Source organism: Pollachius pollachius (genome assembly GCF_949987615.1).
Source record: "Pollachius pollachius genome assembly, chromosome: 1".
Taxonomy (NCBI): domain Eukaryota; kingdom Metazoa; phylum Chordata; class Actinopteri; order Gadiformes; family Gadidae; genus Pollachius; species Pollachius pollachius.
The window spans coordinates 44,370,911-44,393,370 of record NC_136934.1 but is presented as its reverse complement, the minus strand read 5'-3'; the positions used below and the strand labels follow the sequence as shown (position 1 = coordinate 44,393,370).

At 39.0% G+C, this 22,460-nt stretch overlaps 1 protein-coding gene across 3 annotated transcripts in view; it reads left to right on the top strand.

The window, feature by feature from the left end:
* The window catches only part of dyrk1b (dual-specificity tyrosine-(Y)-phosphorylation regulated kinase 1B), a 37,988-nt gene that overhangs the window by 10,376 nt on the left and 5,152 nt on the right, over positions 1-22,460 (top strand). For 2 of the 3 annotated variants that reach the window (XM_079748179.1, XM_079748178.1), the window contains 6 exons: positions 15,712-15,860; positions 19,126-19,245; positions 19,840-20,028; positions 20,959-21,106; positions 21,448-21,597; positions 22,194-22,330. In XM_079748179.1, the coding sequence (XP_079604305.1) occupies positions 15,792-15,860; positions 19,126-19,245; positions 19,840-20,028; positions 20,959-21,106; positions 21,448-21,597; positions 22,194-22,330 (813 nt within the window). In that variant the 5' untranslated portion in view covers positions 15,712-15,791. Of the gene's footprint in view, positions 1-6,046; positions 8,044-15,711; positions 15,861-19,125; positions 19,246-19,839; positions 20,029-20,958; positions 21,107-21,447; positions 21,598-22,193; positions 22,331-22,460 lie in introns of those variants that run through there. The other variant, XM_079748177.1, reaches the window with a different exon arrangement.

Here is a 22,460-nt window from a genome sequence, read left to right as displayed (position 1 = left end):
TATTGGTCATTTGAAAACGCAAGCGGGACCAATGTAAGTGCTGTTGCCATGGTACAGTGTGTAGTTGCCGGGTGGAATTTTGCTGCAAGGCACGTGAGTCCAGGAGTCTGTTCTCTATTGCTGTTGTTGTAATCTTCGTTGTCTGGGCGCAAGCACTACTAAACTGGCACTTAGCCATGTAAAACGTTGAACAAAAATAAAATAATATATATCCATCTTAGGTTTTATAAAATATAAATATTAAATAAATAAAATATGTTACTGAGAAGTAGAGAGGAAGAAGAAGAGTGGAGTGTAAGGCTGCCAAGCCGAATTATAAAGGTTTAAACACCAGTGTTAAAATGAACGCGCTAACATTGCTATCTGCTATGTGCTCTGTCATTCCACATTATTTTCAAAATGCGTCATCATCAAATATCTACTGATATCTACCTTACGTTACCTGATCCAGTTCGATCCAGTTAGAGAAAGAGAGACTACTAGTTTGTTTATATATATATATATATATATATATATATATATATATATATATATATATATATAAAGCGTCATTCCTGTGTGTCGTAAGGGAAACGATCGATTGTGCGTAGAAGAATAGAAGAGCAGAGTGGTGCCCCATTCAGGGACTTCCCCTGCCTTATGCTGCCCAGTCAGTAGGGATAGACAGCAGCAATCATCTCTAGGTGCAATTGTTTGTGTACCATGATTTATGTATACATTTATTATCCTTATTCCATGCAGTTTTAATTGATAGTTGATGGAGTTAAGGGAATGTGGAAACCTATTGAGTGTATGACACACATAATATTTGCATCCTGGTTCCCTGTGAGAGTGGTTGCATTTTTTTTTATGACTTCAGATGTATCTCGGTGGTATAGAGTTGATTGATCGTAATTTAACTTTAGTTCTTCAGTATGCAAGTCAATGTTGTCATTGTCTATCCCCTACTGACCCCACCTAAGAACAATCACCTGTGGTTTAGTAACTTATGTAATAAAAAATGACAAATTAGTATGATAAAAGTAGTACTATATTCAACCAGATGTGTCAATTGAAATTGAAACGATGTCACAGCAACACATCAGCCATTGTTGGAAATGCTAGCAATTAGAAATAAAAAGGTACCGCCTATATTCAAATTCAACCCGGAACAATGCATTTGAAGTTTTTGACCTGTAGCAGCCGAACAACTATGCAATTATTAATTACACTGTGTGCATGCACCATTCATGTTCTGCTGAGGAATATAATCATACTAGCCTGGGGCAATGGCATGGTTACTTGCTAGCTTACATTGCCTGTAAGCACATAAGTTACAGCGTGTACTTAAATAGGGTAGAACACAAATGCTTTCTTTCCATCTATCCATCAGTCAAAGAGGAACTGTTCTTCAATAGCCATTACTAGATATATCATATACAATTGGTATCAGTCTTTAATGTCAACATTTAAACTTGTTCGATGGTGAGCTCAGTGTTAGGTTATTCTGCCAAGATCACCCTGTTTTCTAGTTCACTGCAGTCTTTTTTTCTAAACTCAATCTGTTCTTTCCAATAATAAATGAATGACATCCAAAACGCCTTTCTCCCACTCTCCACCAGTGAATGGGTCGCTTGATTGCCAAGTTGCTCTCCTTTCCTCTTGTGAGAGTTCAACCTAGCTTTTCAGCTTTTGCTTGTGGGTGTATCTGCCAAACTTTTGAGGAAATATAATGTACACATGATGGCAAAATGCTTTAATTGATATGTTATTAACCAAAATGTGAAAGTTATACATTGATTATTTTTGGTTGGCCAAGATTTTCATCTTCATAGGAAGTAGAATATAACAAATATGATAAATGTATAGATATTTAGGCCAGTGCAAGCTCTCTAATGGAAGTCAATGTACTGTCAATTAAGCCAGCCAATTGCAGCTTAATTTGCAAAAGCTGCTAGTGGTATCGGCCCAGACCTGCTACGCCATGCTGCATGAACCTTGAAGACAAACCCGCTGAGTGTGTTTTCAAGGTTCACCCCGGCAGGCAGTCATTATAGTCAAAGACGCTATCATACACTTCATCAAGCATGAGGGAACTAACTGCACATAACTTGGCCATCAACAAAAACATTGACATGCCAGCATTTCAGAAACATGAAAAGTGTGTGATAGAGAGCAATCGATAAGAGATCAAATGTTTTTTCAGACCCTGTAGGATTTCCAGAATCAGAACAGGTTCAAGCTAAATCACTGCAGCAGTGTGGTCTTTGATGGGCTTTGTTAAACAGTGCCCGCCTTAATGTGTCTGTACTACTATCAAGGCATGCATTGCAATCCCATTCAGTATATATTCATATTCTGCAAAGTTATTGCATGTCACACATTTGTTAGCAGTGTTGGCAATAAGCAGGCTTTCAATCATGAAAACACTGGGATTGGGAACTACATTGGACAGCAACTTCACCTGTTTGTGTTCCCTGAAATACACACATCTGGCTAAAGTTGTAGCTAGTGTCGGTTAGTAATCATTTCAAAGGCATGACACTGGATTGTGCATGGTTACTGGTGAATTTATCATTTTTATTTATACTTTTTGTTTATGTCCCCTCTCCCTCTTACTCCCCCACACAGACAATGGCATGTTACTGACCTGTAAGTTAGTGCAGTTAGCATTGTGTAGCCTCCATGCTGCAGAACAATAGCTGTACTCTAGCGACTAAAATTGAAGCTTGTTAGTTTAGGTAAGTACTTTTGCCTGAACAAGGACCTAGTAGTAGGAAGTCTATAACATGGTGCTGGCTCTTCTTTGTTGCTACCCTATTAAAAAAACACATCAGGCATTCAACATCAGCTATATCTCATTGCCAGAGATCAGATTACCATCTCCTCAAATGCACGAGGTATGAAATCATGTTTTATGTGGTTGTGACATGTGTGTTTTGATTGCTCAGTCTATGTTAAGTACTGTTTATAAGAGCAAGTGCAGTTATTCACTTGTAATTGCATACTGGACAAAAGTATTTTATCTATTCTGAGAAAGATTTTTTGGTCCAACTATCCTTTTACAGGCTATTCTAACTATTGGAATGGGACTGAAACCCTGAAATACGATAAAACAACAATGAAAGGAAGTGTAACGAAAGGGTAGAACACGGCTCAAAAGAACATGCGCAATTAAGACATGGGACCAACAGCCTGCTTGAACTTACTGTCGGGATTTCAAGGTGAGAAAGGAACAGTGTGCTCAGAAAGTTATATAAAATGTGACCCATTTTGGTGATTGTTGATGGCAGTATGAACATCTTCTATGGGCAATGGTTGGCAAGAGGCAAAAGTGCATTTGAATGGCAGTGTGGCTTGATGAACTGGAAGGGCTTTGATCCTGTGGTGACCACACCTAGCTAGTCTTGCTGAATAGTCATAAAGAGATTACATCAGCTAATTAAAAATACACTTTTCGATTTGAGGAATGAGCTTCGGGACTTGCTAGTCTAATACTAGTAAAATACCTTGTACAATTTAAATTTCAATATTTTCATGGCTTTGTACATTTATATTGACAGTGTGAAACATCCACTTTGGCTTTATTGGTTTGAGAGGAATGTGTTCTCTAGATATGTGGTTCTAGGTGATGTGCTTAATACTTGATTGCTTAATGATTGTGTCGAAATTTGCATTTGCACTATTGTTCAGAGGGTGGATACATATATAAAAGCCTAGCATGTTATTGTTCTTCTTAATGTGACTGAAACTTTTATATTTAAAGTCCAAAATCCAAGCGTTGTGTTTCATTTAGATCAAGATGTATCCATTCTTACCCTCAAGACCAAAGATCGTTGTCTAATGTATTTGCCACCCTCATTGAAAAAGATTATCAGTTTGACTATCTATAGTTTAATGTACCCAACATTGATTATGGTTTTGTGTATTCATAACAAAATTATAAATAAGGATATACAGCAGGCGAAACTACAGCCTGTTTTTTGTCCTTTACTCATTTGTTTAGAATCTAACGATAAAGAGCCCTATATCAATGCAACCTTTGGCCCAAATCTTCATGCACATGCTTGTTGGAACAAATGTGAGCACTTAATGTCTTGGCACAATATAGGGGCTTGGAATCTATTCATAATAATTACCTTCTCATAACATCTCTATTCATAATGACAATATCTTTATACACACACACACACACACACACACACACACACACACACACACACACACACACACACACACACACACAAAGAGAAGGTGGTACTGGCTTGTAATTATTTGAATTGTCTTTTCTGTTTTATTTTATTACTCATTACACTGAACCATTGTAATAGTGACAATCTTGGTCTCAATTTGCAATTGATTTACTTTGTATTCAGAAAGTATTTTGGAAATGTAAAGGACCTATGACTGAGGTTGCTATATATCAACAGAGAATTTAGTCCACAAATACTGATTCACTGCTGTTTATGGGTGGATTGGGTTTCCTTTAAATTTGAACAAACTTCCTACTGGTTCGTCCCCTCTTGTACACGCATGTTGAGCTGTTCCCAGGCAGCCTTGTGCCTGATTTAGCTCGGAATGGTTGGATAGCAACAGTGGAATAACTTTAAGCGTCAGTTAGTCTTTGACTGGAAGTCACTCATCTCTTCTGTGGAATGCTACTCTATAGGCATGCGCTTATGGGAGCTCTGTCCGTTTTCAATCCCCCTTGCCATCTTTTCCTTCTCTTCTTTTCTCAATTTCCTTCTATCTCTCTGCTCCTCTTTCACCTTGTATTAAAACCAACCCCCATTCCCTTCTACCTGGTTTCTTCAAACTATCCGCGTCATTGCTGACTCGCACACTTGGAGGAGGCATGGTGAAACATACCCGACAACCCCGCCTACAAATCCATCCTGTGGCCAATGGCGATGGGGCACAGAACTCGATCTGGCCAATTGCGTCGTAGCTTCCATGATGTTGGATAGCAACAGACTAGGATAGAGCATGCTGGGGAAGGAACTAAAGGAGGGAGAGAGAGGGGAGTAGAAAAAGGCTTCGTGTGTGCGCGCTTTAGCCCAAGTAAAATAAAATGAATATCATATACGCTAGGAAAACGACATAAGCCAATTCTGTGTAGTGTAGGTTAGATAAACTTGTTGTATATCACAAATTAACGATAATAACAATCTAGAATGCTTTAATTAACCAGATAGCTTGCACAAACTCTTCAGTTTCACCCAACCTCTAAGGTTTAGATTCACACATTAGAACTTCCCATGTGAAATATTTTGCTAACCAATTATATTCTTACGATATATTTATATATAGATATATTTATGTGCAACAACAACATGTAGTATGTATCTTCCATTTTGCTGTGTTGTATTTGAGCATATTCATTGAGCATACAACATTTGTTTATTTTATTTAAAATAATGTTTTGGGGTTTTTCACAAACTATTCTTTGTTACTTTGTACCATAAAGCTGCGCATCACGACCAAATTATGTCTAAAGACTAGTGGTTGAGTTTATTAGATTACTGATCCATAGTTGTTATTGTTCAATTAGATGTGTGTGATATTGTACACTACGCTTGATTTCGGTTGTCAAACACAGGTTTTGTATTATTGGATGTCAATGTACGTCTGAATAAATGAACGATTCTGAGTAAGTATTTCAATTAGACTAGTTTAAATAAGAGCGTGACCTGTATGTACACATATAAAGTTCCAATATATATATCCTGCTGTTACTATAAATGGACAATCCAGGGAAGGCCTGCATGGGCTTAAGTATTGTGGCCAGAGGGAAGTGTACTGACCCCCAACACTGACATACATTGTGCTACAATTATGTTAAACAATGTTTATCTGAGTCCAATTGATAAGATACGGTGGATCTCATATATGTGATATCAACGCTGCATTGTCGTGTATGCATGTATTGTATCCTATATGGTTTGGAAAAAAATGTGCTTGAAGCTGCGTCAGACATTCTAGTTCCACCCCCGACATCAAGGAAATGGTATAGTCCCGATCGCAGGGTGGGGAGCTGGGCTCTTTCTGCCAGAGCTGCCGGATAACGGGGAAATACGCCACGGATATGGGCAAGGAATATCAACTGAAGTCGCCCTGCGATGCTTTTCACCTCGGATGATCAAAACAACACCACGCCATAAAATAAGGTCCGTCGAGCGACGAAACTACCAAAGGATGTGTGGAAAATAAACGTCGGTCAACAGGCTGAAAGGAGAACATCTACCGCTCGCGTTAACTTGGAAAAGCTCAGAAGGCGTCTGACGGTCAGCTCAGGAACTTCCGTTGGATTTGACATGTTTGAAACCGCGGTCGGGTTTTCAAACGCCACTTAGTGGGTTCAGTCGGACAGGATTCGTTTAAAGTGTGTTCCCCGCGTTGTGGATAAAGATAATTATATTTTGTTGGACAGAAGAAAAAGGCCTGAAAAGAGTTCGAAAGTGGATTACAGTCTTCAGATGTTTGCCCTGTATTTAACATAACTCGACGGAGGATATCCAGGATTTATTTGCCACTATCAATCGTAATTTCTCCACCACCTTCTCCCATAACGTCCCGATACGTTCGGTCGATAACTAATATTCGAGCTGTGATTGTTCCCTCTGGCTTTTTCAAAACGGTCTTTTTTGTAATAATGAACTTCGAATTTTACCCATTTTTGTCAGTTTAATTAGACGCGAAGTTGTTTGTTCACGTGTCCCTGCCATTTACATAGTCAGAATGGGGTTAGGTTATTCTCAGGCATTTTATTAGAATGGCCCCCTGTTTCCCCCCCTATTGGCTAGCACCTAGCTAACACAGCTGACGTCCCACACCCGCTCCGGTAAAGCCAGCCAAAACAAGCTATTTAACCTAAAGTTTTGGTTGTAAAGGCTTATATACACTGTCAGTGGTGGTAGTGCTGTTTCAGTATCATCATCGAAAATATTGCATTGCTCTTTCTAACCCAGGTCCGTCTAGTCCTTAGTCTTTTAGAAAGTGCAGTAATTGGACCTATTTTTAGGGTTAGGGATGGGGTAAAGGCAGGCGGCTTGAAATTCTAACCCCCTCCACCTCCTCCTCTTCCACCCTTTCCACCACCCAGCTCAGCAATCTTGACAGTATGCTTTACTAGCACTGTGCAGTGTTAGATTCGTGCATGACCTATGCCTTGAATGACCTATGCCTGCTGAAGCTGTTTAAAGGCTCCACTTTAACTAACCGGAAGTTACTATTTGCCACTTAAAGGCTACCTTTCAGTCAAAACGACCTACTCTTAAAGAACCAAAACTATAATGGGCTTTAAAAATATTAGATAGCTTAATGGCCTGCCTTAAATTCTGCAAGGCCATTTTTAACCATGTAGCCCTGGTTAAACTCTTGGATTTGTTGAATGTCCATGCAAGCTAAGCCTATGGTACAGTAAAAACAGCTAGTCTTATTGATTTGGCTTATATTGGACAACTAACATCCACCAACGACTTGGAGATTTAGAAACTTCGATCAAAAAAACAATGCATGAAATTATGGAACAAAAGAAAAAAAAAGCTTATTTAAAGAACCAAATATTTTATCACCCATAACTCCCAATGCCCACTGAGAGAAAGAATATATATGGAGGAAAAGAGATGTATATGTATAGTGTTATTCCACAAAACAGAACAGAGTTAAATCCTTTATATTTTTACACTGAAAGAGACGGACAAGCTGCCTGCACGCCAGTTGGTTGCCTTAGAAACCACAATAATAATAATAATAATATAATACAACAAGCCAGAGGGGACGGTGCCTTTTGATTGGTTGGTTGGTTTCCCACCAATTAGCGTTCAAATGATTTGATTGGATGTAAGTTGTCGAAGTGAACTCTGGGATTGAAAACAATAAGTGACTCCACTCCTGCCCATCGCACAGCATTTGATTGACAGTTTCCCTGCTGTGTCGACTTAACGCCAAATATTTCCATGGTGATCACGTCGTCAACAGTGGAGGAGAAGGCTACACCCTCCAGTAGGATGGTCCAGTCAGAGCCCTGGATTACCTCTGCACTGCTTCGAAAGAACAACCAAAGTCAGTACTACCACACATACACGAGCTTTAACTCAACACCAGCCTATCTGCTTACTGGCAATAGTGGCTGAATTGAGACCAGTGTAGTAGTTCTCCAAATAATCGTTTTGACATTCTGAGGAATACAGACTAAAGAAGGGAACTAATGGTTTCATTCGTTTTCTTGCTTGATGAAACTAATCATTTTGGGATTGTTTCTGATTTTCCTATGTTTGTAAATTATATGGATCTATGCTACCATTAATTTTGTATCCGGCCTGTATGGCATATCAAATGTTGAGTAAGATGCTTATTTGGTTTCAGTTTCATGACCAAAAGGTATGTAGGACCAAGTGCAAAGTAACCATGGTGACAAGTCCACAAATTATAATTAGTCCAAAGTTACAGAGTGCCGGTCTGGAATAGAAGGAACTCTGGGAACGAAGAAGGCAGTTGGGCGTGCGTATTTCAGGATATGAACATCAATGTATATTTCTGAAGAGAATGACCCTGCGTTGCTGTGCCAACCACATTTCCTACCCGACTGTCATTGAAAATGAAATTGTGCACATATTACTGAAATTCAAGTGTGTGCGGTTTGTGGTTAACACACACATCTCGTATGTGTGTTATTGTGTTATAGTAGGGGTGTGCATGTCCATCTAGAGTGTAACCAGCAAAACTTCTGGGTGGAGTCGATACAGCCTGGGCCGGAAACCAGAAACTGTAAGGGGCGGAGTTACATCTGGTTTCCTGTTTATTTACTATAGTACGACTATACGACTGAGGAAATGAAATCGTCTGTTATCAGACTTCAGATATTAATCTGAGGTCTGATTTGTGAGACCGGGCTGTAGTTCATACTAGAAAATAAGTTACAGTTAAGCTACAGTTTATCAGCATGATTGTTGTAATGATAATTTTTTTTATATGCAGATCTCACCTAAGGTAATTTTGTTTAGGTTGCTAAAAGGCAATATTAGGCAAAGTGAGTGTGGTTTTTTAACGTGTTGCTGAAGCAAAAAACGGTTGAGTAAGGATCCTAGTACTTTCACTTGGGATTCTCATTGATTTATCAAAACATTGCTATTTTAGCTTACTACTAATTTCTGTTTGTTAGATGGTAAATGTTATTCTTTTCACATCTACCCAGAAGTCTATACGACGATACGTTTTTCACATACCCAGAAGAAACCAAAACACAAGCCGTAGTCAGGTACATATTTTCAGCAATTCCACAAAAACGTAGCCCTTTGATGACACATGCCGTTAACCTGAATTGCCATTGTACAAGTCCAAGAAGTGCAAGATGAGCTTATAGATGTGGTTAATAGACAATTTAGTTAAATTAGATGTGATCAATTAACAAAGAATGTATTGACATGCAGTAATCTAATAATAATAGTGGTAGATTTGCTGTTGCAATTGAAGTCACAATATTTGTTTGCTTTATTTTATTTAGTAAATATGACTTATCTACATCTGTTGCATTTTTATATCAACGATGACCTCAAAATGTATCTATTGTACTCCAATATTTAAATACTTTAAGTCCTTGTTACCTAGTCTGGGATCAGTCAAGACAACTGGCAAAAGTAGTAGTTAATAACAAATATATTTTGGGAGGAATTCCCTTGCATATGTTGTATGATGCAGTACCAGTCAAATGTCAATATTCCTCCTTGGTCGTTATTTGTGTGGGACCAAATGTAGAAGGAATGAAAACAAATCTGATGTTACATCAAGTAGTTATTTGAAAGTTGTATACATTTGCTCTAAGACTTTTGACCAAGCAATTTGCTTTACAGCCTATGTTCTTGGAGAGCTGTGTTATTCAGGAAATAAGGGTTTCTGTGAAGTATAGGTGTTTTGGCTAATAAGTTTGCATGGTTTTGTCTGAGAATGGACTATTGTGTGAATGTCAAGATGTGCGTGTGCCTGTTTCAAGCAATACCTCTCTAGATTCTGAATTTGTGATTGTGGATTCTCAGGATTGTGAATCTCAGGATTGACTTGGTGTGTTTATAATATGGTAACAATAATATATTTTACCACCCTGATTGATTTCCATTTGGCCAACTGTTGGTAGTCCACTCAAAAACTCTTGAGCCATTCTGCTTTGACCTGTCATAAGCAGCCTCTGCTTGATATTCTGTAAAGACAATATTGCATTGAAATAATGTCAAATAATTCTATCAAAAGGTATTTAGTGACTATACTTAGAAATATGAGTAACATAGTTCATTACAACCACATGGTTAAGATTTGAGAGTTGTTACAAGAAATTGCTGTGGATGGAAAGAGTTTGAAACCAAGTAACTAAAATAATGACCCCTCCCTCTTTGCCCCTTACCTATCTCTTCCATTGGGAAGTGTTTCATTTCACACACATGTGATTGATAGGCAAGATGGATTCCCCAAAACAATCAGACAAGAGATGAATGGTGATTGGTCAGAAACGAGTCAGGAGCAGCATCAAATCTAAATTGGCTCCAAAGGCAATAGTCAATTCGCAAACAGATATTCTCTAATATCAGACAAATGTCTATGCCATCTCAAACAAATTGCGCTCGAATAAAACTCTTAAACCTTACAGATTACACCTTACACTTATTATTTTCCCCAATTGGATGGTCTTCTGCATGTTCTGTGTCTAGCAAAGTGCAGTCACATCATATGTTATGATGATTGAGCAATTGGATCTTAAATAGTATGTTGAAATTGGTTAGTTAAAAGATTTCAGTAAAATAATTTCTTTGGAAATAATTATTTTTTACCTCTGCACGGGAATTACGCAATTACTTTAACTTTGAGATTTCATACTTGCATTTCCCACAGAGCTGGGTTTTACTGAATGACTGGAACCTCAAATTAGGCAAAGAAACACAAAGTATATATCTGGGCTGATGCTGCTCAGACTTGATAAAGAGTTCACTAATTTGTACAAACAGGTGTCCATTGTTTGTTTTACATCAAATTAATTTGGCCCAAAAAAAAAGTTTCATAATTTTGTATTAATATGACTGAAGATACAAAATTCACTAACATAGTTCAGGGAATTGCTTGGAAGCCTGGACTCCCCACACAGGAAGATAGAGCAAGTCCAGGGGACATCCTGGCACAAAAGTACTGTGCAAGTTAATTTACTTGTGCAACTAACTCTATGTGACTAACCCTTTTTTTTTTTAATTGCAAAAGTTTAAAGAACATGCTTTGGTTTATGTTTTAATTCTTCCAGTTGATACTAGGGTAAACAAGGAAAGAATGAACTTAATAGAGGCATTTGTACAGGGATTACCGAGAAGAAAGTTGAAATTGAAGTGGAGGTGTTGGAAACCTGAACAGCAATATAGGCCAACACATAAATATAATTAGAGTCTACCAGAGGTATGTTTTATATGTTCAAGTGGGCGGGACATGCTCAAACAGGGTTGTCACATACACAGTTTAGCTTGTTTTGATTTGCAACATTGAAGATGCATTTCTTAATCCCTGTTGTCATTGTGGTCCCTGCCAATTGACTTGCCAGGTGGCAGCTAAGTTTGAAGTTCAGCAGTAAACCACACACGTGTTCCCACCTCCCTCAGCAGTATTCCAGAGTTTCCACTGTCGGGACCTCTATGTAACCCATAGTTCCATAATAGTTTGCTCTTTGTTATACAATGAAGGTCATTGAAACTTGTTTCCCCTTACCAGTTTTTCATGCATTATTCCCTCAACACCACAAATATTTGTATTACTTATCACCACCCATTCGAAAACAAAAATATAAGTGAATTCTAGTATTTTTAATTTGTGATTAATCACAGCCTATAATGTGATTAAGTCTAAACATTTTAATCATTCGACAGCCCTAATTTGATTATATATTAGATCTGTGAAAAATACAGTGCCAGATTATTGTTATTATTGTTAGATGATTATTCTTAGACTTATTACGCAGACATCATATTATTCGGACTACTGCTATTTGATTATTAACAGTTTGTTGCTTCTGCCGCCACAAACAAATTCTCCTCAACCGTTTATTTTTAACAAAATGTCTTTGCTTGTTTTTTTTTTTACATTGGTGCTAAGAACCTTAAACGAGTCACAAGTATTGCTTCCGTTTTAGATTCCTTTTCAGCAGAAAATAAACTAGGCCCACCAAAATGGAAAAAAGAATTGCTTGGTGAGCATTGATATTCTCCATAGTGGGCCTCGAGTAAATATCGAATTGTGGGAAAACATTTGAAAATCTTCTCATTTTCGAATCATGGGCAGTTAGAAATAGATAGTAGACTCCCGGCTTTGCTACATACAATTAAGTCAGTCTTAGAAGCAAACCATGAACACAACACAGCTACAACCAGAGTCCACATAACCACATGGTCAAATAGGATGCGTCCACTCCAGCATTTATAACTAATCCAAATGGTTGAGATGTGTGCAGAAAGACTTATTTGTTCATGTTGTGTGTGTGTTCATGTTGCTTCGTTAAGTTGCTAATGTTGTGCTATGATGCTTATGCCATTGACAATAGGGAGTGATATGCACTTGACCTGCTAATACTCTGTTACTGTTATAACTTTGGATGTGTAATTCTTCAGTAGATATCTGAAGATATATAAATCCAGTGGAAATACTTACACAAAATGAAAGGCTTGGAATAAGAAAAACATATATATGACGTTACTTCCTCTATACTACATTGTTTTATAATTACAACAGAGTATAAAAGTGATTATAACAAAGCCCAGATGAGAAACAAAAGCTCTTTGCCATCAGTAGTTTGTTACATTGCATGGCTTTTATCTTATGTTTATGTCCTATGTCACTGTCCTATGGCATTCAAAGCCAAAGCTAATTATCATTAAAAGATGATGTAAACTTTAAAAATATCAGGTTTTGACTAAATGGGAGAGGAGGAATAGAGTTAATAGTATTGTAACAGTAAAGATACTTTAGACAGGCCTTTCCTAGAATTGTATCATATTTTTAACCAATATTTTGTGTTAAAACTTTTGAAGAAAATCAATAACACAAACACCCTTTGTATTTATTAAGGGATTTATAAGTATTGTGAACCCGTGCTAAACTAAGAACAGAGTACTGTCTTACTGCTCTATGTTTGGTTGATAGAGGGAGATAGAGCCAGCCCTAACTATTACTGCAGGCTGGTAGAGAAGAAGAAAAGAAGAGAGAAGTAAATAGCAATACAGACAGAGAGGGGCTGGTTGCTGAGAAAGCACAGCGTTTTATTTATAGAGCACTGGCCAGCCAGCCCTTGGATACTAACATCCAATCAGCTCAGACTGAGGGAGGGGGGCCTTGGCCAATGGTATTGCGGAAAAGGGGGTTGTCAGAGTGAGGAAGTGCTCTGAGTGCTTCTTGGCTTCTTAAAGGGACGGAGGCACTTATTTCAGTGCCAGGCAGATATACTAGCACTCTCTCTTTGATCAAACTCTCCCTCTCTCTCTACGTCATCTCTCTTTTCAGGGCAGAACTTACTGCCTCATAACAACAGTGTTCTCAGACAGAGTGACTAGCCCCTACTCCAGTTTCCGTTTCCCCTCTGTGATCATCCCTAATAAGGACAGGCAAATAGACAACAGCAACATAACCCTATTGCTCAGAAGACATTGGTCATATTACTCATAGAGCTACATATAAACCATCCTTCTGACTTAAGCAATCTATACAATTTGTGTTATAATACTTTACTGAAATACAACCATCCTATATTATATTAACATTGAACATGGGCAAATGACATGACCTACATGAGCAAATATGGTAATCTGTGTATCTGAACATTGCTGCTTTATGTAGTTAATAGCTAATAAGTTTTAATTGGTTGTTCAACCCTATTAATTGTCAAATTAAATGCCACAACCTCCTCCACAATCAACAGATTTCTGACATTTGTGATATTTATTCCACAGCCCTAACAGCCGGTAACACACACACATTTGTGTTGCCACAGGGTTAGGGTTAGGGGGTTAGTCTTGGTTTGTCCAGTGGCTTATTTAGCTAAATGTGTTTTGCACTAGCTGCAAAAAAGATATAATATTTTCAGTAAGGTTTTGGTAATGCCATGGCTTTCCGAGTCTCAGAAAATACAAACCGGGTGGTCACAAAGGAAGAGAGGAGAATGCTCTGTCTGTCTCACACGTTTTGGGATTCAGCACTACTTGCTGACGGGACAACATCATATATTAACGGCACACCGGCACCAACTATTTCCCATTTCCATTTGAGAAACATTGAAAAATGTTTGTACATGTTTGTCTTATTTGTTTAACTGTAACTGAGACTTGCGTGTGTTTTATATCTGTAGGAGAGATGAATAAACAGGATTTTTAAGATGCCAAGGATTTTCTATTAGTTTTTGACATTTGGCTTAGTATTTATCATGATTTCCATTATCATAAAAATGGCAACATACAAATGAAGCACCCATATTGACTTTATGCTTATATGGACTTATACAGATTTCTTTCTTCTTGTTCTCTAGTACTAGTACATTTTGTGTATTCCAAATTGTTATAAATCCAAAACCGTAAGCCATTCACAAAGGCCTACATCAAGATCGTCCCTTGATTCTTCTTGTTTCTTGTTGTTCATCTGGACGGCATCACAAGGTCTGAGGGCCCAGGCACCTCTAGAACATCTTGTCCATTGAAACCAAACCATTGCTAATGCTGGCAATGAACATTGCACAGGTTACATTGCTACCTTGAGGTGCAGGTGGGATTCATTCAGCCTTTGGCCCCTTTTGGTTTCTTTGGAGAATTTTTGAGGAGGACATGTTGAGGAACAGTCCTATAACGGTCCCTAAAGTTCTACACAGTGAAGTCGACTTGCTGAGGACAATGAATGTGTAGACAAAGGAAATCCACACAGCAATTTTGTGTGTAAAACAAAACGTTATTTGCTTGGATTTGCATAATGTAAACTCACAGGTCATGGACCGGCTATTTGCCCAATTGTTCAAATAGAATGAACTAGGCTCGCTTGTTTAACTGCTATTTGCTTGCTCATTCAGTTAGGTAAAAAATATGGACTGGTGGAAATGTGCTCGGACCTGAACTAGCTAGTTGTGTCCACACAGTGAGGTCAATAATGCAGAGATGATCCCTTCTCCCCACCAAGGGACATTCACATTCAGAGAAGGAAGAAATCATTACTACGTTATTTTATATTTTGTTGCGCTTTCCCTGGCACTACAGTTGCCATGAAGTCTTTTAACCACGAATTAGCTCAAATGCATCTTTAACATAATACATCTACTATTTTATTCATTCAGTCATTTAAATTGTATCATTTAATTTAAATTGTTCAGAATTTCAGAAATCACAATCTGTTCAATTAAAGAGTTGAATGCAATTTGTTGGGCTTCAATACTGTATTGAAGATGCTCATTTTTTTCCACTCAAGCAAAGCAATGTTGTGTGCACACACACTCAGCAGTCGGGAATCAAACCGCCAACCCTGGCGGCACTAATGCCATGCTCTACCAGTTGACCTAGACAAGAAAGACCATGAACGCATACGGAATGCATATTGAATCGGGGGGGGGGGGGAATAACACAATGACCACAATGCTTTCCTTTGTGGCTGGCATCCCTAGAGGCCGACTGGTCCGCGCACAATATCAATCACAGACCTCCGCTAATGGCATATCAATCCTATGTGTTCCCTCTCCAGGTGGAAGCAGCTCAGGATGTCCCCCCACCTCCTCCTCCTCCTCCTCCGCTGCCCAGGGCTTCTCCCCTGCTGAGCCAGCCATGACCAGCCAGCACACCCACGCACACCCCTCCTTCAGCTCCATCCACTCCATGGCAGAGCAGCAGCAGGTAACGCAGCCGCGCCGTGGGCCACGTTGACCAGCTGTGTTCGAACTCGTTCCCCGTCACGGATGTAGTGCGCTATACAGGGTGCTCGCCGTTTTGTAGTGGTGTTCGAATTCTCAGTGGTAAATTTCACGCACTATATAGTGGGCTTAAAATACCCAAAGTTTGAGCCATACGACGTTCCCTACATGTTACTCCCGTATACCACAATGCGATGCGGTCGTTTAGAAATGTTCAGCGTGGCCGCCGAATTCTCGTTTGTTCGTTCCCTATGTAGTGCACTATATCATAAACACTATATAGGGCATAGTGAGTGAGTGACTAGGGAACGATTTCGAACACAGCTACTGTTTCCGTTTAAAGCCACCTTGTTAGGTTAGTGGAGCTAGGAGGCGCCCTGGTGGTTCACCGGGGGGAGGGCGTGCCATTAAGGCCCAGTGCTTACCGCAGCGACCGGGGTTCGATTCCTGGCCTCGGTCCTATGCTGCATATCTTCCCCTCTCTCTCCCATAGCTTCCTGTCTTACTCTACAATAAAAAGGATAAAACCTTAAAAAGAAAATACAAAAAATATGTAAAAGTTAGTGGAGCTGGAAAATTCAAATCAGATGAGAACATTTTTTATCTGAATAATATTTCCTTTAAAACCCAACGTGAATACCGAATTAACTGTACCGATCAGAGCCCTACCCTGGGCCACTCGACACTGTCCCAGTTTGGACCGTATAGCTCGTTCCTCATCCAGTCCCTCTCATTTAGGTTTTGGTGTTTTAAAACTTTATCTTCTCGTTTCACTAAAACAAATCACTGATCGATTTTATTAATCGATCAAAAAGGAAAACTCATTCTTTCCTGCGTGTGCTTTGTTTTCGGCTCCCCTCATTGGTCAGACTCACGCCGACTGTGTAGGCAGAGCTTCAGTCTAAGTTTTCAAAGATGCACAGCTTCGACAATATAGGGAGCACTTCAAAATATCCCTTAACAAAGGTGATTTGTAGATTGAGCAAAGTTTTGATGAAATTGAACAGCAGTTTCTTGTTGCTTGAAATGCAACAGGGAGCAATGTATTCTACTAGCGGTACAGGTTGGCTCCAGAATAGAATAGAGATAATTGTGGATCACCGGAGCGATCCAGTTCTTCGCGGGTGCGGGCCAGATGCAGGTATTTACAGCTCGAGTGCCGGCCTCTGGTGTCGGGCATCCCACTTCGACAATACTGCAACTCTACCAAATTGGATAATAGATAAGTGAAGCACAACAATTCAGACAGAGCTCAAAAAAACATCTGTGGTCGAAGCAGTCTGCCAAGTCCGGGACATCACTTCAACACCTCCAACGGTGCTAATCATCGTAGTTGCATCCAACTCAGAGTTGCAGAAAGATTTGAAGTCCAATTTTTATTGATCAGTCCGATCAAAGCAGTATGACATCAGAGAGACACAGTTTGACTCCAGTACCGGCCTTGTCGGGCTTATGATCCAAACCCGATAGGATTATCTACAGGTCAATTCCCTCACTTATTTGGTGGCCTTTTTGACCATTATAGTTTCCAATTGTTTAGTGTTTGTGGTAAAGTCATAAACATGCTTGTTCCAGGCCCCTATATATATTTTTTAAAGCAGCCCAATGGTAATGATCATTGATCGTTAATTGGCATGAACAACAATCAAGATTTCTTCCTGTAATGTGCCCACTGAGTCCCTTTTTATTAAGTGTCACTGTTCAGTATGACACAAGCCTTCCCTTCTACAGTCAGACCATTAGGGTGAACCATGATCCACTTCAAGTCTGCTAAGGCATCAATTGTTGAGAGCTGATATCAGGGTTCGATATCTCAATATGACTGGCATTCAACTAGGGGTGGGAATCTCTTGGCACCTCACGATTCGATTCCGATTATGAGGTCAACAATTCGATTCTAAAACGATTATCGATGCATCTCGATGCAACACATTTTTACTTCCTACTTTTGTGATGATCATTAAATACATCAACAGATGAATTAACTTATCTAATATTTTATTAGAGAAAAAGCTTTTGTCACAAATGTTACTTTCTATGAACAATGCAATAATCAATGCAGCGTGCATTACAACACAATATGGAAGTATGTAAAAAATAGGTTTCAGTTTTATTTTCTTTCTAATCTTTCTTTTCTATGTCATTAAAGAAAAAGCTGCTCTTGAATTAGAAGGAGTTCTTGTGTCTGGCTGTGAGTTTGCGTGCATGCTATGCGTAGGCTGAATCGCAATCGTGTCAAGACAAATCAGATTGGCCAATACACACTGAAGATAAATTAAATAATTGTAAAATTACTAAAAGTATCCCTCTCTGGCGAACAGAATGTTGCAGCAGGCGAACAAATTTAAAAAAAATAAAAGGTAATATTTATTTTTATTTTTTATTCAGATTATTAATTTATCTGCATCGAGACGGAATCGTTCTAGAGAATCGCTATGCATCAAAGAATCGATTATTTTTCCCACCCCTACATTCAACTGAGACCGTTCACCTTTTCCTTTTTTTTATTAATATATTATAATCAAATACTTGATTTTGGGAATTCAATCATTTGCCTTCAGATTTCTAACTTGCAAATATATAAAACATGTTTGTACCATACTATGTTGTAGAGGTGTGTATATGTTCAACAGAGTAGGAAATCAATCGTTAACATTTAGATTGAGTATGTTTTAGTGTAATGTCAGATTTTGCAATTAAATACAGCCTTTGCGATATAGAATGAGATGACATCAATCTCATACACACTACAGCCTATAATATGCAAACGCATTTGACTGCGTCCCAGCCGTAAGTGAGCCTACTGCCTTTGTCTTATGTAAGCAGCTGCCTCGTTAGGCTGCATTGGGTTTTGCAGGCATTTTGAAAATCCAACCATTTAAGATGCTTTAATGTGATGGGTCACATTGGTGGTAGACGCCACTAGTGGGAACGCTTACCTGCTCGATGTCCGACCTGGCCGCGTCTGAGAGCAACAAATAAAGATTAATTGAGAAGTGTATACTGTAAAGTTGACACAGAGGACATCTGGCAAGACGTTTTATACTCCCGAGGCACCTCGCCACTAGGAGGATTTATTAGCTCAGGGGGAAGAAATGGATCATCCCTCAACCATTTATATCCTCAGCAGAAACTACACACGTTCATTACTTTCACAGTTTTAATCACCAGTACAGAATGAATACAAAAACAAAGCATTCATTGGTGCCTAGTTGAGCTGATAACCACTAACCACTGTCTTTCTGCAGGCGCTGTCTGATATGACCATACTCCAGCGGAGGATCCCACCTAGTTTTAGAGACCCAGCCAGCGCTCCATTAAGGAAACTTTCCGTTGACCTAATTAAGACTTACAAGCACATCAATGAGGTAGGAGACTGTTCTGCTCAGTGTCATGGATGATGTACCGATTTATTCTTTTTCTTGAAAAGTGTAAAGTATATTGTTGTATCAGACAAAGGTGATACATGTGTATCACCTAAATAGACCATAAATAGGCCATATTTTAAAGTAAAACAATATAGGCTGGATCATTTGATTGTTTTTTTTATTTTTATGAAAGCGCTATATTGTTTGTAATGAAGTAAAATGTTCAGACCATCCAATACTGTTGGATGGTGATTTGCTGTAGCTCCTCGCTCGGTCCCTCCTGGTCTTGTTATATCTGTGTAAATTAAAGAAAGAAGTCTCAGAATGTTTACAGAGGATCACTCAAAGCAAGGTAACCACAGTGACCCAAAAGGAATCTATAAACATTGGTTATTTTTTATTAAATTGTATTGAAATACAATATTTTATTAATGCAAATGGCATATCAGAAAGCAACTTTAAAGGAGAGTGTGACAGTCTCATATGGACCAGTTCTTAAGCTGAATGTCATTGAGAAAGCCCAAACCCCAGATATACAGATGTGAAGGATGTTACAAGTCAGGTGTGTGCTGTGTCTGCCCCCACTTCATCCAGGTGTACTATACCAAGAAGAAGAGGCGAGCCCAGCAGGTTCCCCCAGAGGACAGCAGCACTAAGAAGGAGCGGAAAGTCTACAATGATGGCTATGATGACGACAACTACGATTACATTGTCAAGAATGGAGAGAAGTGGCTGGACCGCTATGAGATAGACTCACTCATCGGCAAGGGCTCCTTTGGACAGGTGAAGGAAGAGTGGTTGGCTGTTGAAATGGTTACAACATGTGTGCGTTATTAAGTTTTCCATGCATCAGGCAAAGCAAAGCACATGTATTTGACGTCAATCTTTAACGAAATTGTTCTGGACGTCGCACACTGGAAGATGTAACAGATGTAACAAAATGGCACAGAGTGTTTATTCATTCCAACATGACAATATTTGTATGAAGTACATTGAGACTCCGAGATGTGTGGCCAAACACGTTATCTGCATAATGAGGACAATATGAATCTTTACTACTATCTGTGCCATTGCCTGGTGAGAGACGTTTTATTATCGATTTAATACACTTTCGGGAAAATATGTTTACAGCCAACAAAGGGTTGGGGTTACTGTCATAACTTTCCTTCCAGGGTAAATTATCAAACTCGATGGGTGGTACTACCTATCTCTTCAGCAATATTAAGGCCTCAACAGGTAGTTCCATTGTGCATTCATCTACTGTCTGCAGCGATGCTATAGAACTATATATAGAACAAAGAACCCTTTTCTCATAGAGTTTACCGGTAATACGTGATACATATGATAAAGGGTTGGCATTCAGCATTTCCTGGAAAATGTTTCATTTCCTTTTATTCATTTGTCATAACATATAATTAAAGAAATCGGTTGTAGGATCCACACATTTCTCTTGTTTAAACGTCTTTGTGATAAAAGACTCTTCTGTAAGGTTGTTGTTCAACTAGTACTTAGTGATATTATCTATGAGAACAAAACACTCATTGTTCTTGCCTAGAATATAAAAATATGACTAATGACCTGACAAATGAGGTTAAAGGTAAAGCATTATTATTCATAATGCATATGTGACACCAGGAACAAAACTGATCCGAACTGGAAACCTGTGATTGTGATCTTGATAAATGTGTAATGTTAATATTGTTCTTCCTCCAGGTGGTGAAGGCCTACGACCACCATGAGCAGGAATGGGTGGCAATTAAGATCATAAAGAATAAGAAGGCCTTTTTGAACCAGGCACAGATTGAGCTCCGACTGCTGGAGCTCATGAACAAGCACGACACTGAGATGAAATATTACATAGGTAAGCACCGATAACGTCCAAACTCTTAGAACAGCATTATCATGCGGGATGGCATCATCGGACTGTCTTAGGGGCTTGCATTCGTCCAAAGCACCCTGTCATCACGGATTAATTATAGCAGACAGTTACTCTGTAGGACAACCCGGCATGGTGCTCTCTGGTCAGTTTGTTTGTCCGAGTTGGCAACAGTAACTACGGGGGGGGGATAGGTGAATTACAACAGCTATCGTAGTGCTAGCTGTCTTATTTTAAGATGGGTGATGCCATTGGTATTAAGGTTTGGCTCTTATTCCCACATCTGAACTGACCATTGTTTTCCTCTGACTTCTCCTTCTCTCTAGTTCACCTGAAGCGTCACTTTATGTTCAGAAACCATCTATGTTTGGTGTTTGAGTTATTAAGTTACAACTTGTATGATCTCCTGAGGAACACAAACTTCAGGGGAGTGTCCCTCAACCTGACCAGGAAATTTGCACAGCAGCTCTGCACAGGTATGTGCGCACACACGCACGCGCACACACACACACACACACACACACACACACACACTAAAATCTGAATTATCGTCTGTGATTGACTCCTAACATAGTATATGAGGAAGAGAATAACACCTGGTATTTTAGTCCGGAGTGATTTGGGTTCTGTGATACTAACAATAACGTCTTGTTCCATGCCTGTATCACAAAGAGCCAACTATGTTCTTGACCTGTAGATGGCAGCAAACTCTAGTTTCCACTTGTTGGAGAATACAATTCTGAGCTCATTGAGTTCATTGTTAGAATATAAAATAAATACACAAGATCTAAATAAGAAGTGTCTTGTCAGTTGTCAGTTACCACCCTTAAGCCATTCAAAATATATTCCAAAAGCAATCAAGATATTTAATATATTTCGGACGGCTTATAGTCCATAATTGATATCTTATAGATGAAATGATGAGTCAAAGAAAACATTGAGCAGTGGCAAAGAAAACATTTGACACTTTTGATTGTTTTATTAGGAATTTTGCAAATTATATTAAAGACAATATATAATTAATAATGAAAAGTGATATGCTTATACATGTAACTTTTGTTTTTATCTACAGCATTATTATTCCTGGCCACACCAGAGCTGTCAATCATCCACTGCGATCTGAAACCAGAGAATATCTTGTTATGTAACCCCAAACGATCCGCCATCAAGATTGTCGACTTTGGATCCTCCTGCCAGCTCGGACAGAGGGTGAGCAATACATATACACACACACCAATCTAATAATACACGCCCAATGCATACATGGTGAACTCCAAAGGACCACATAATCCACAATAATGGAGACGGGAACAAAATGAGGCTAAAAACGAGCCCCTGG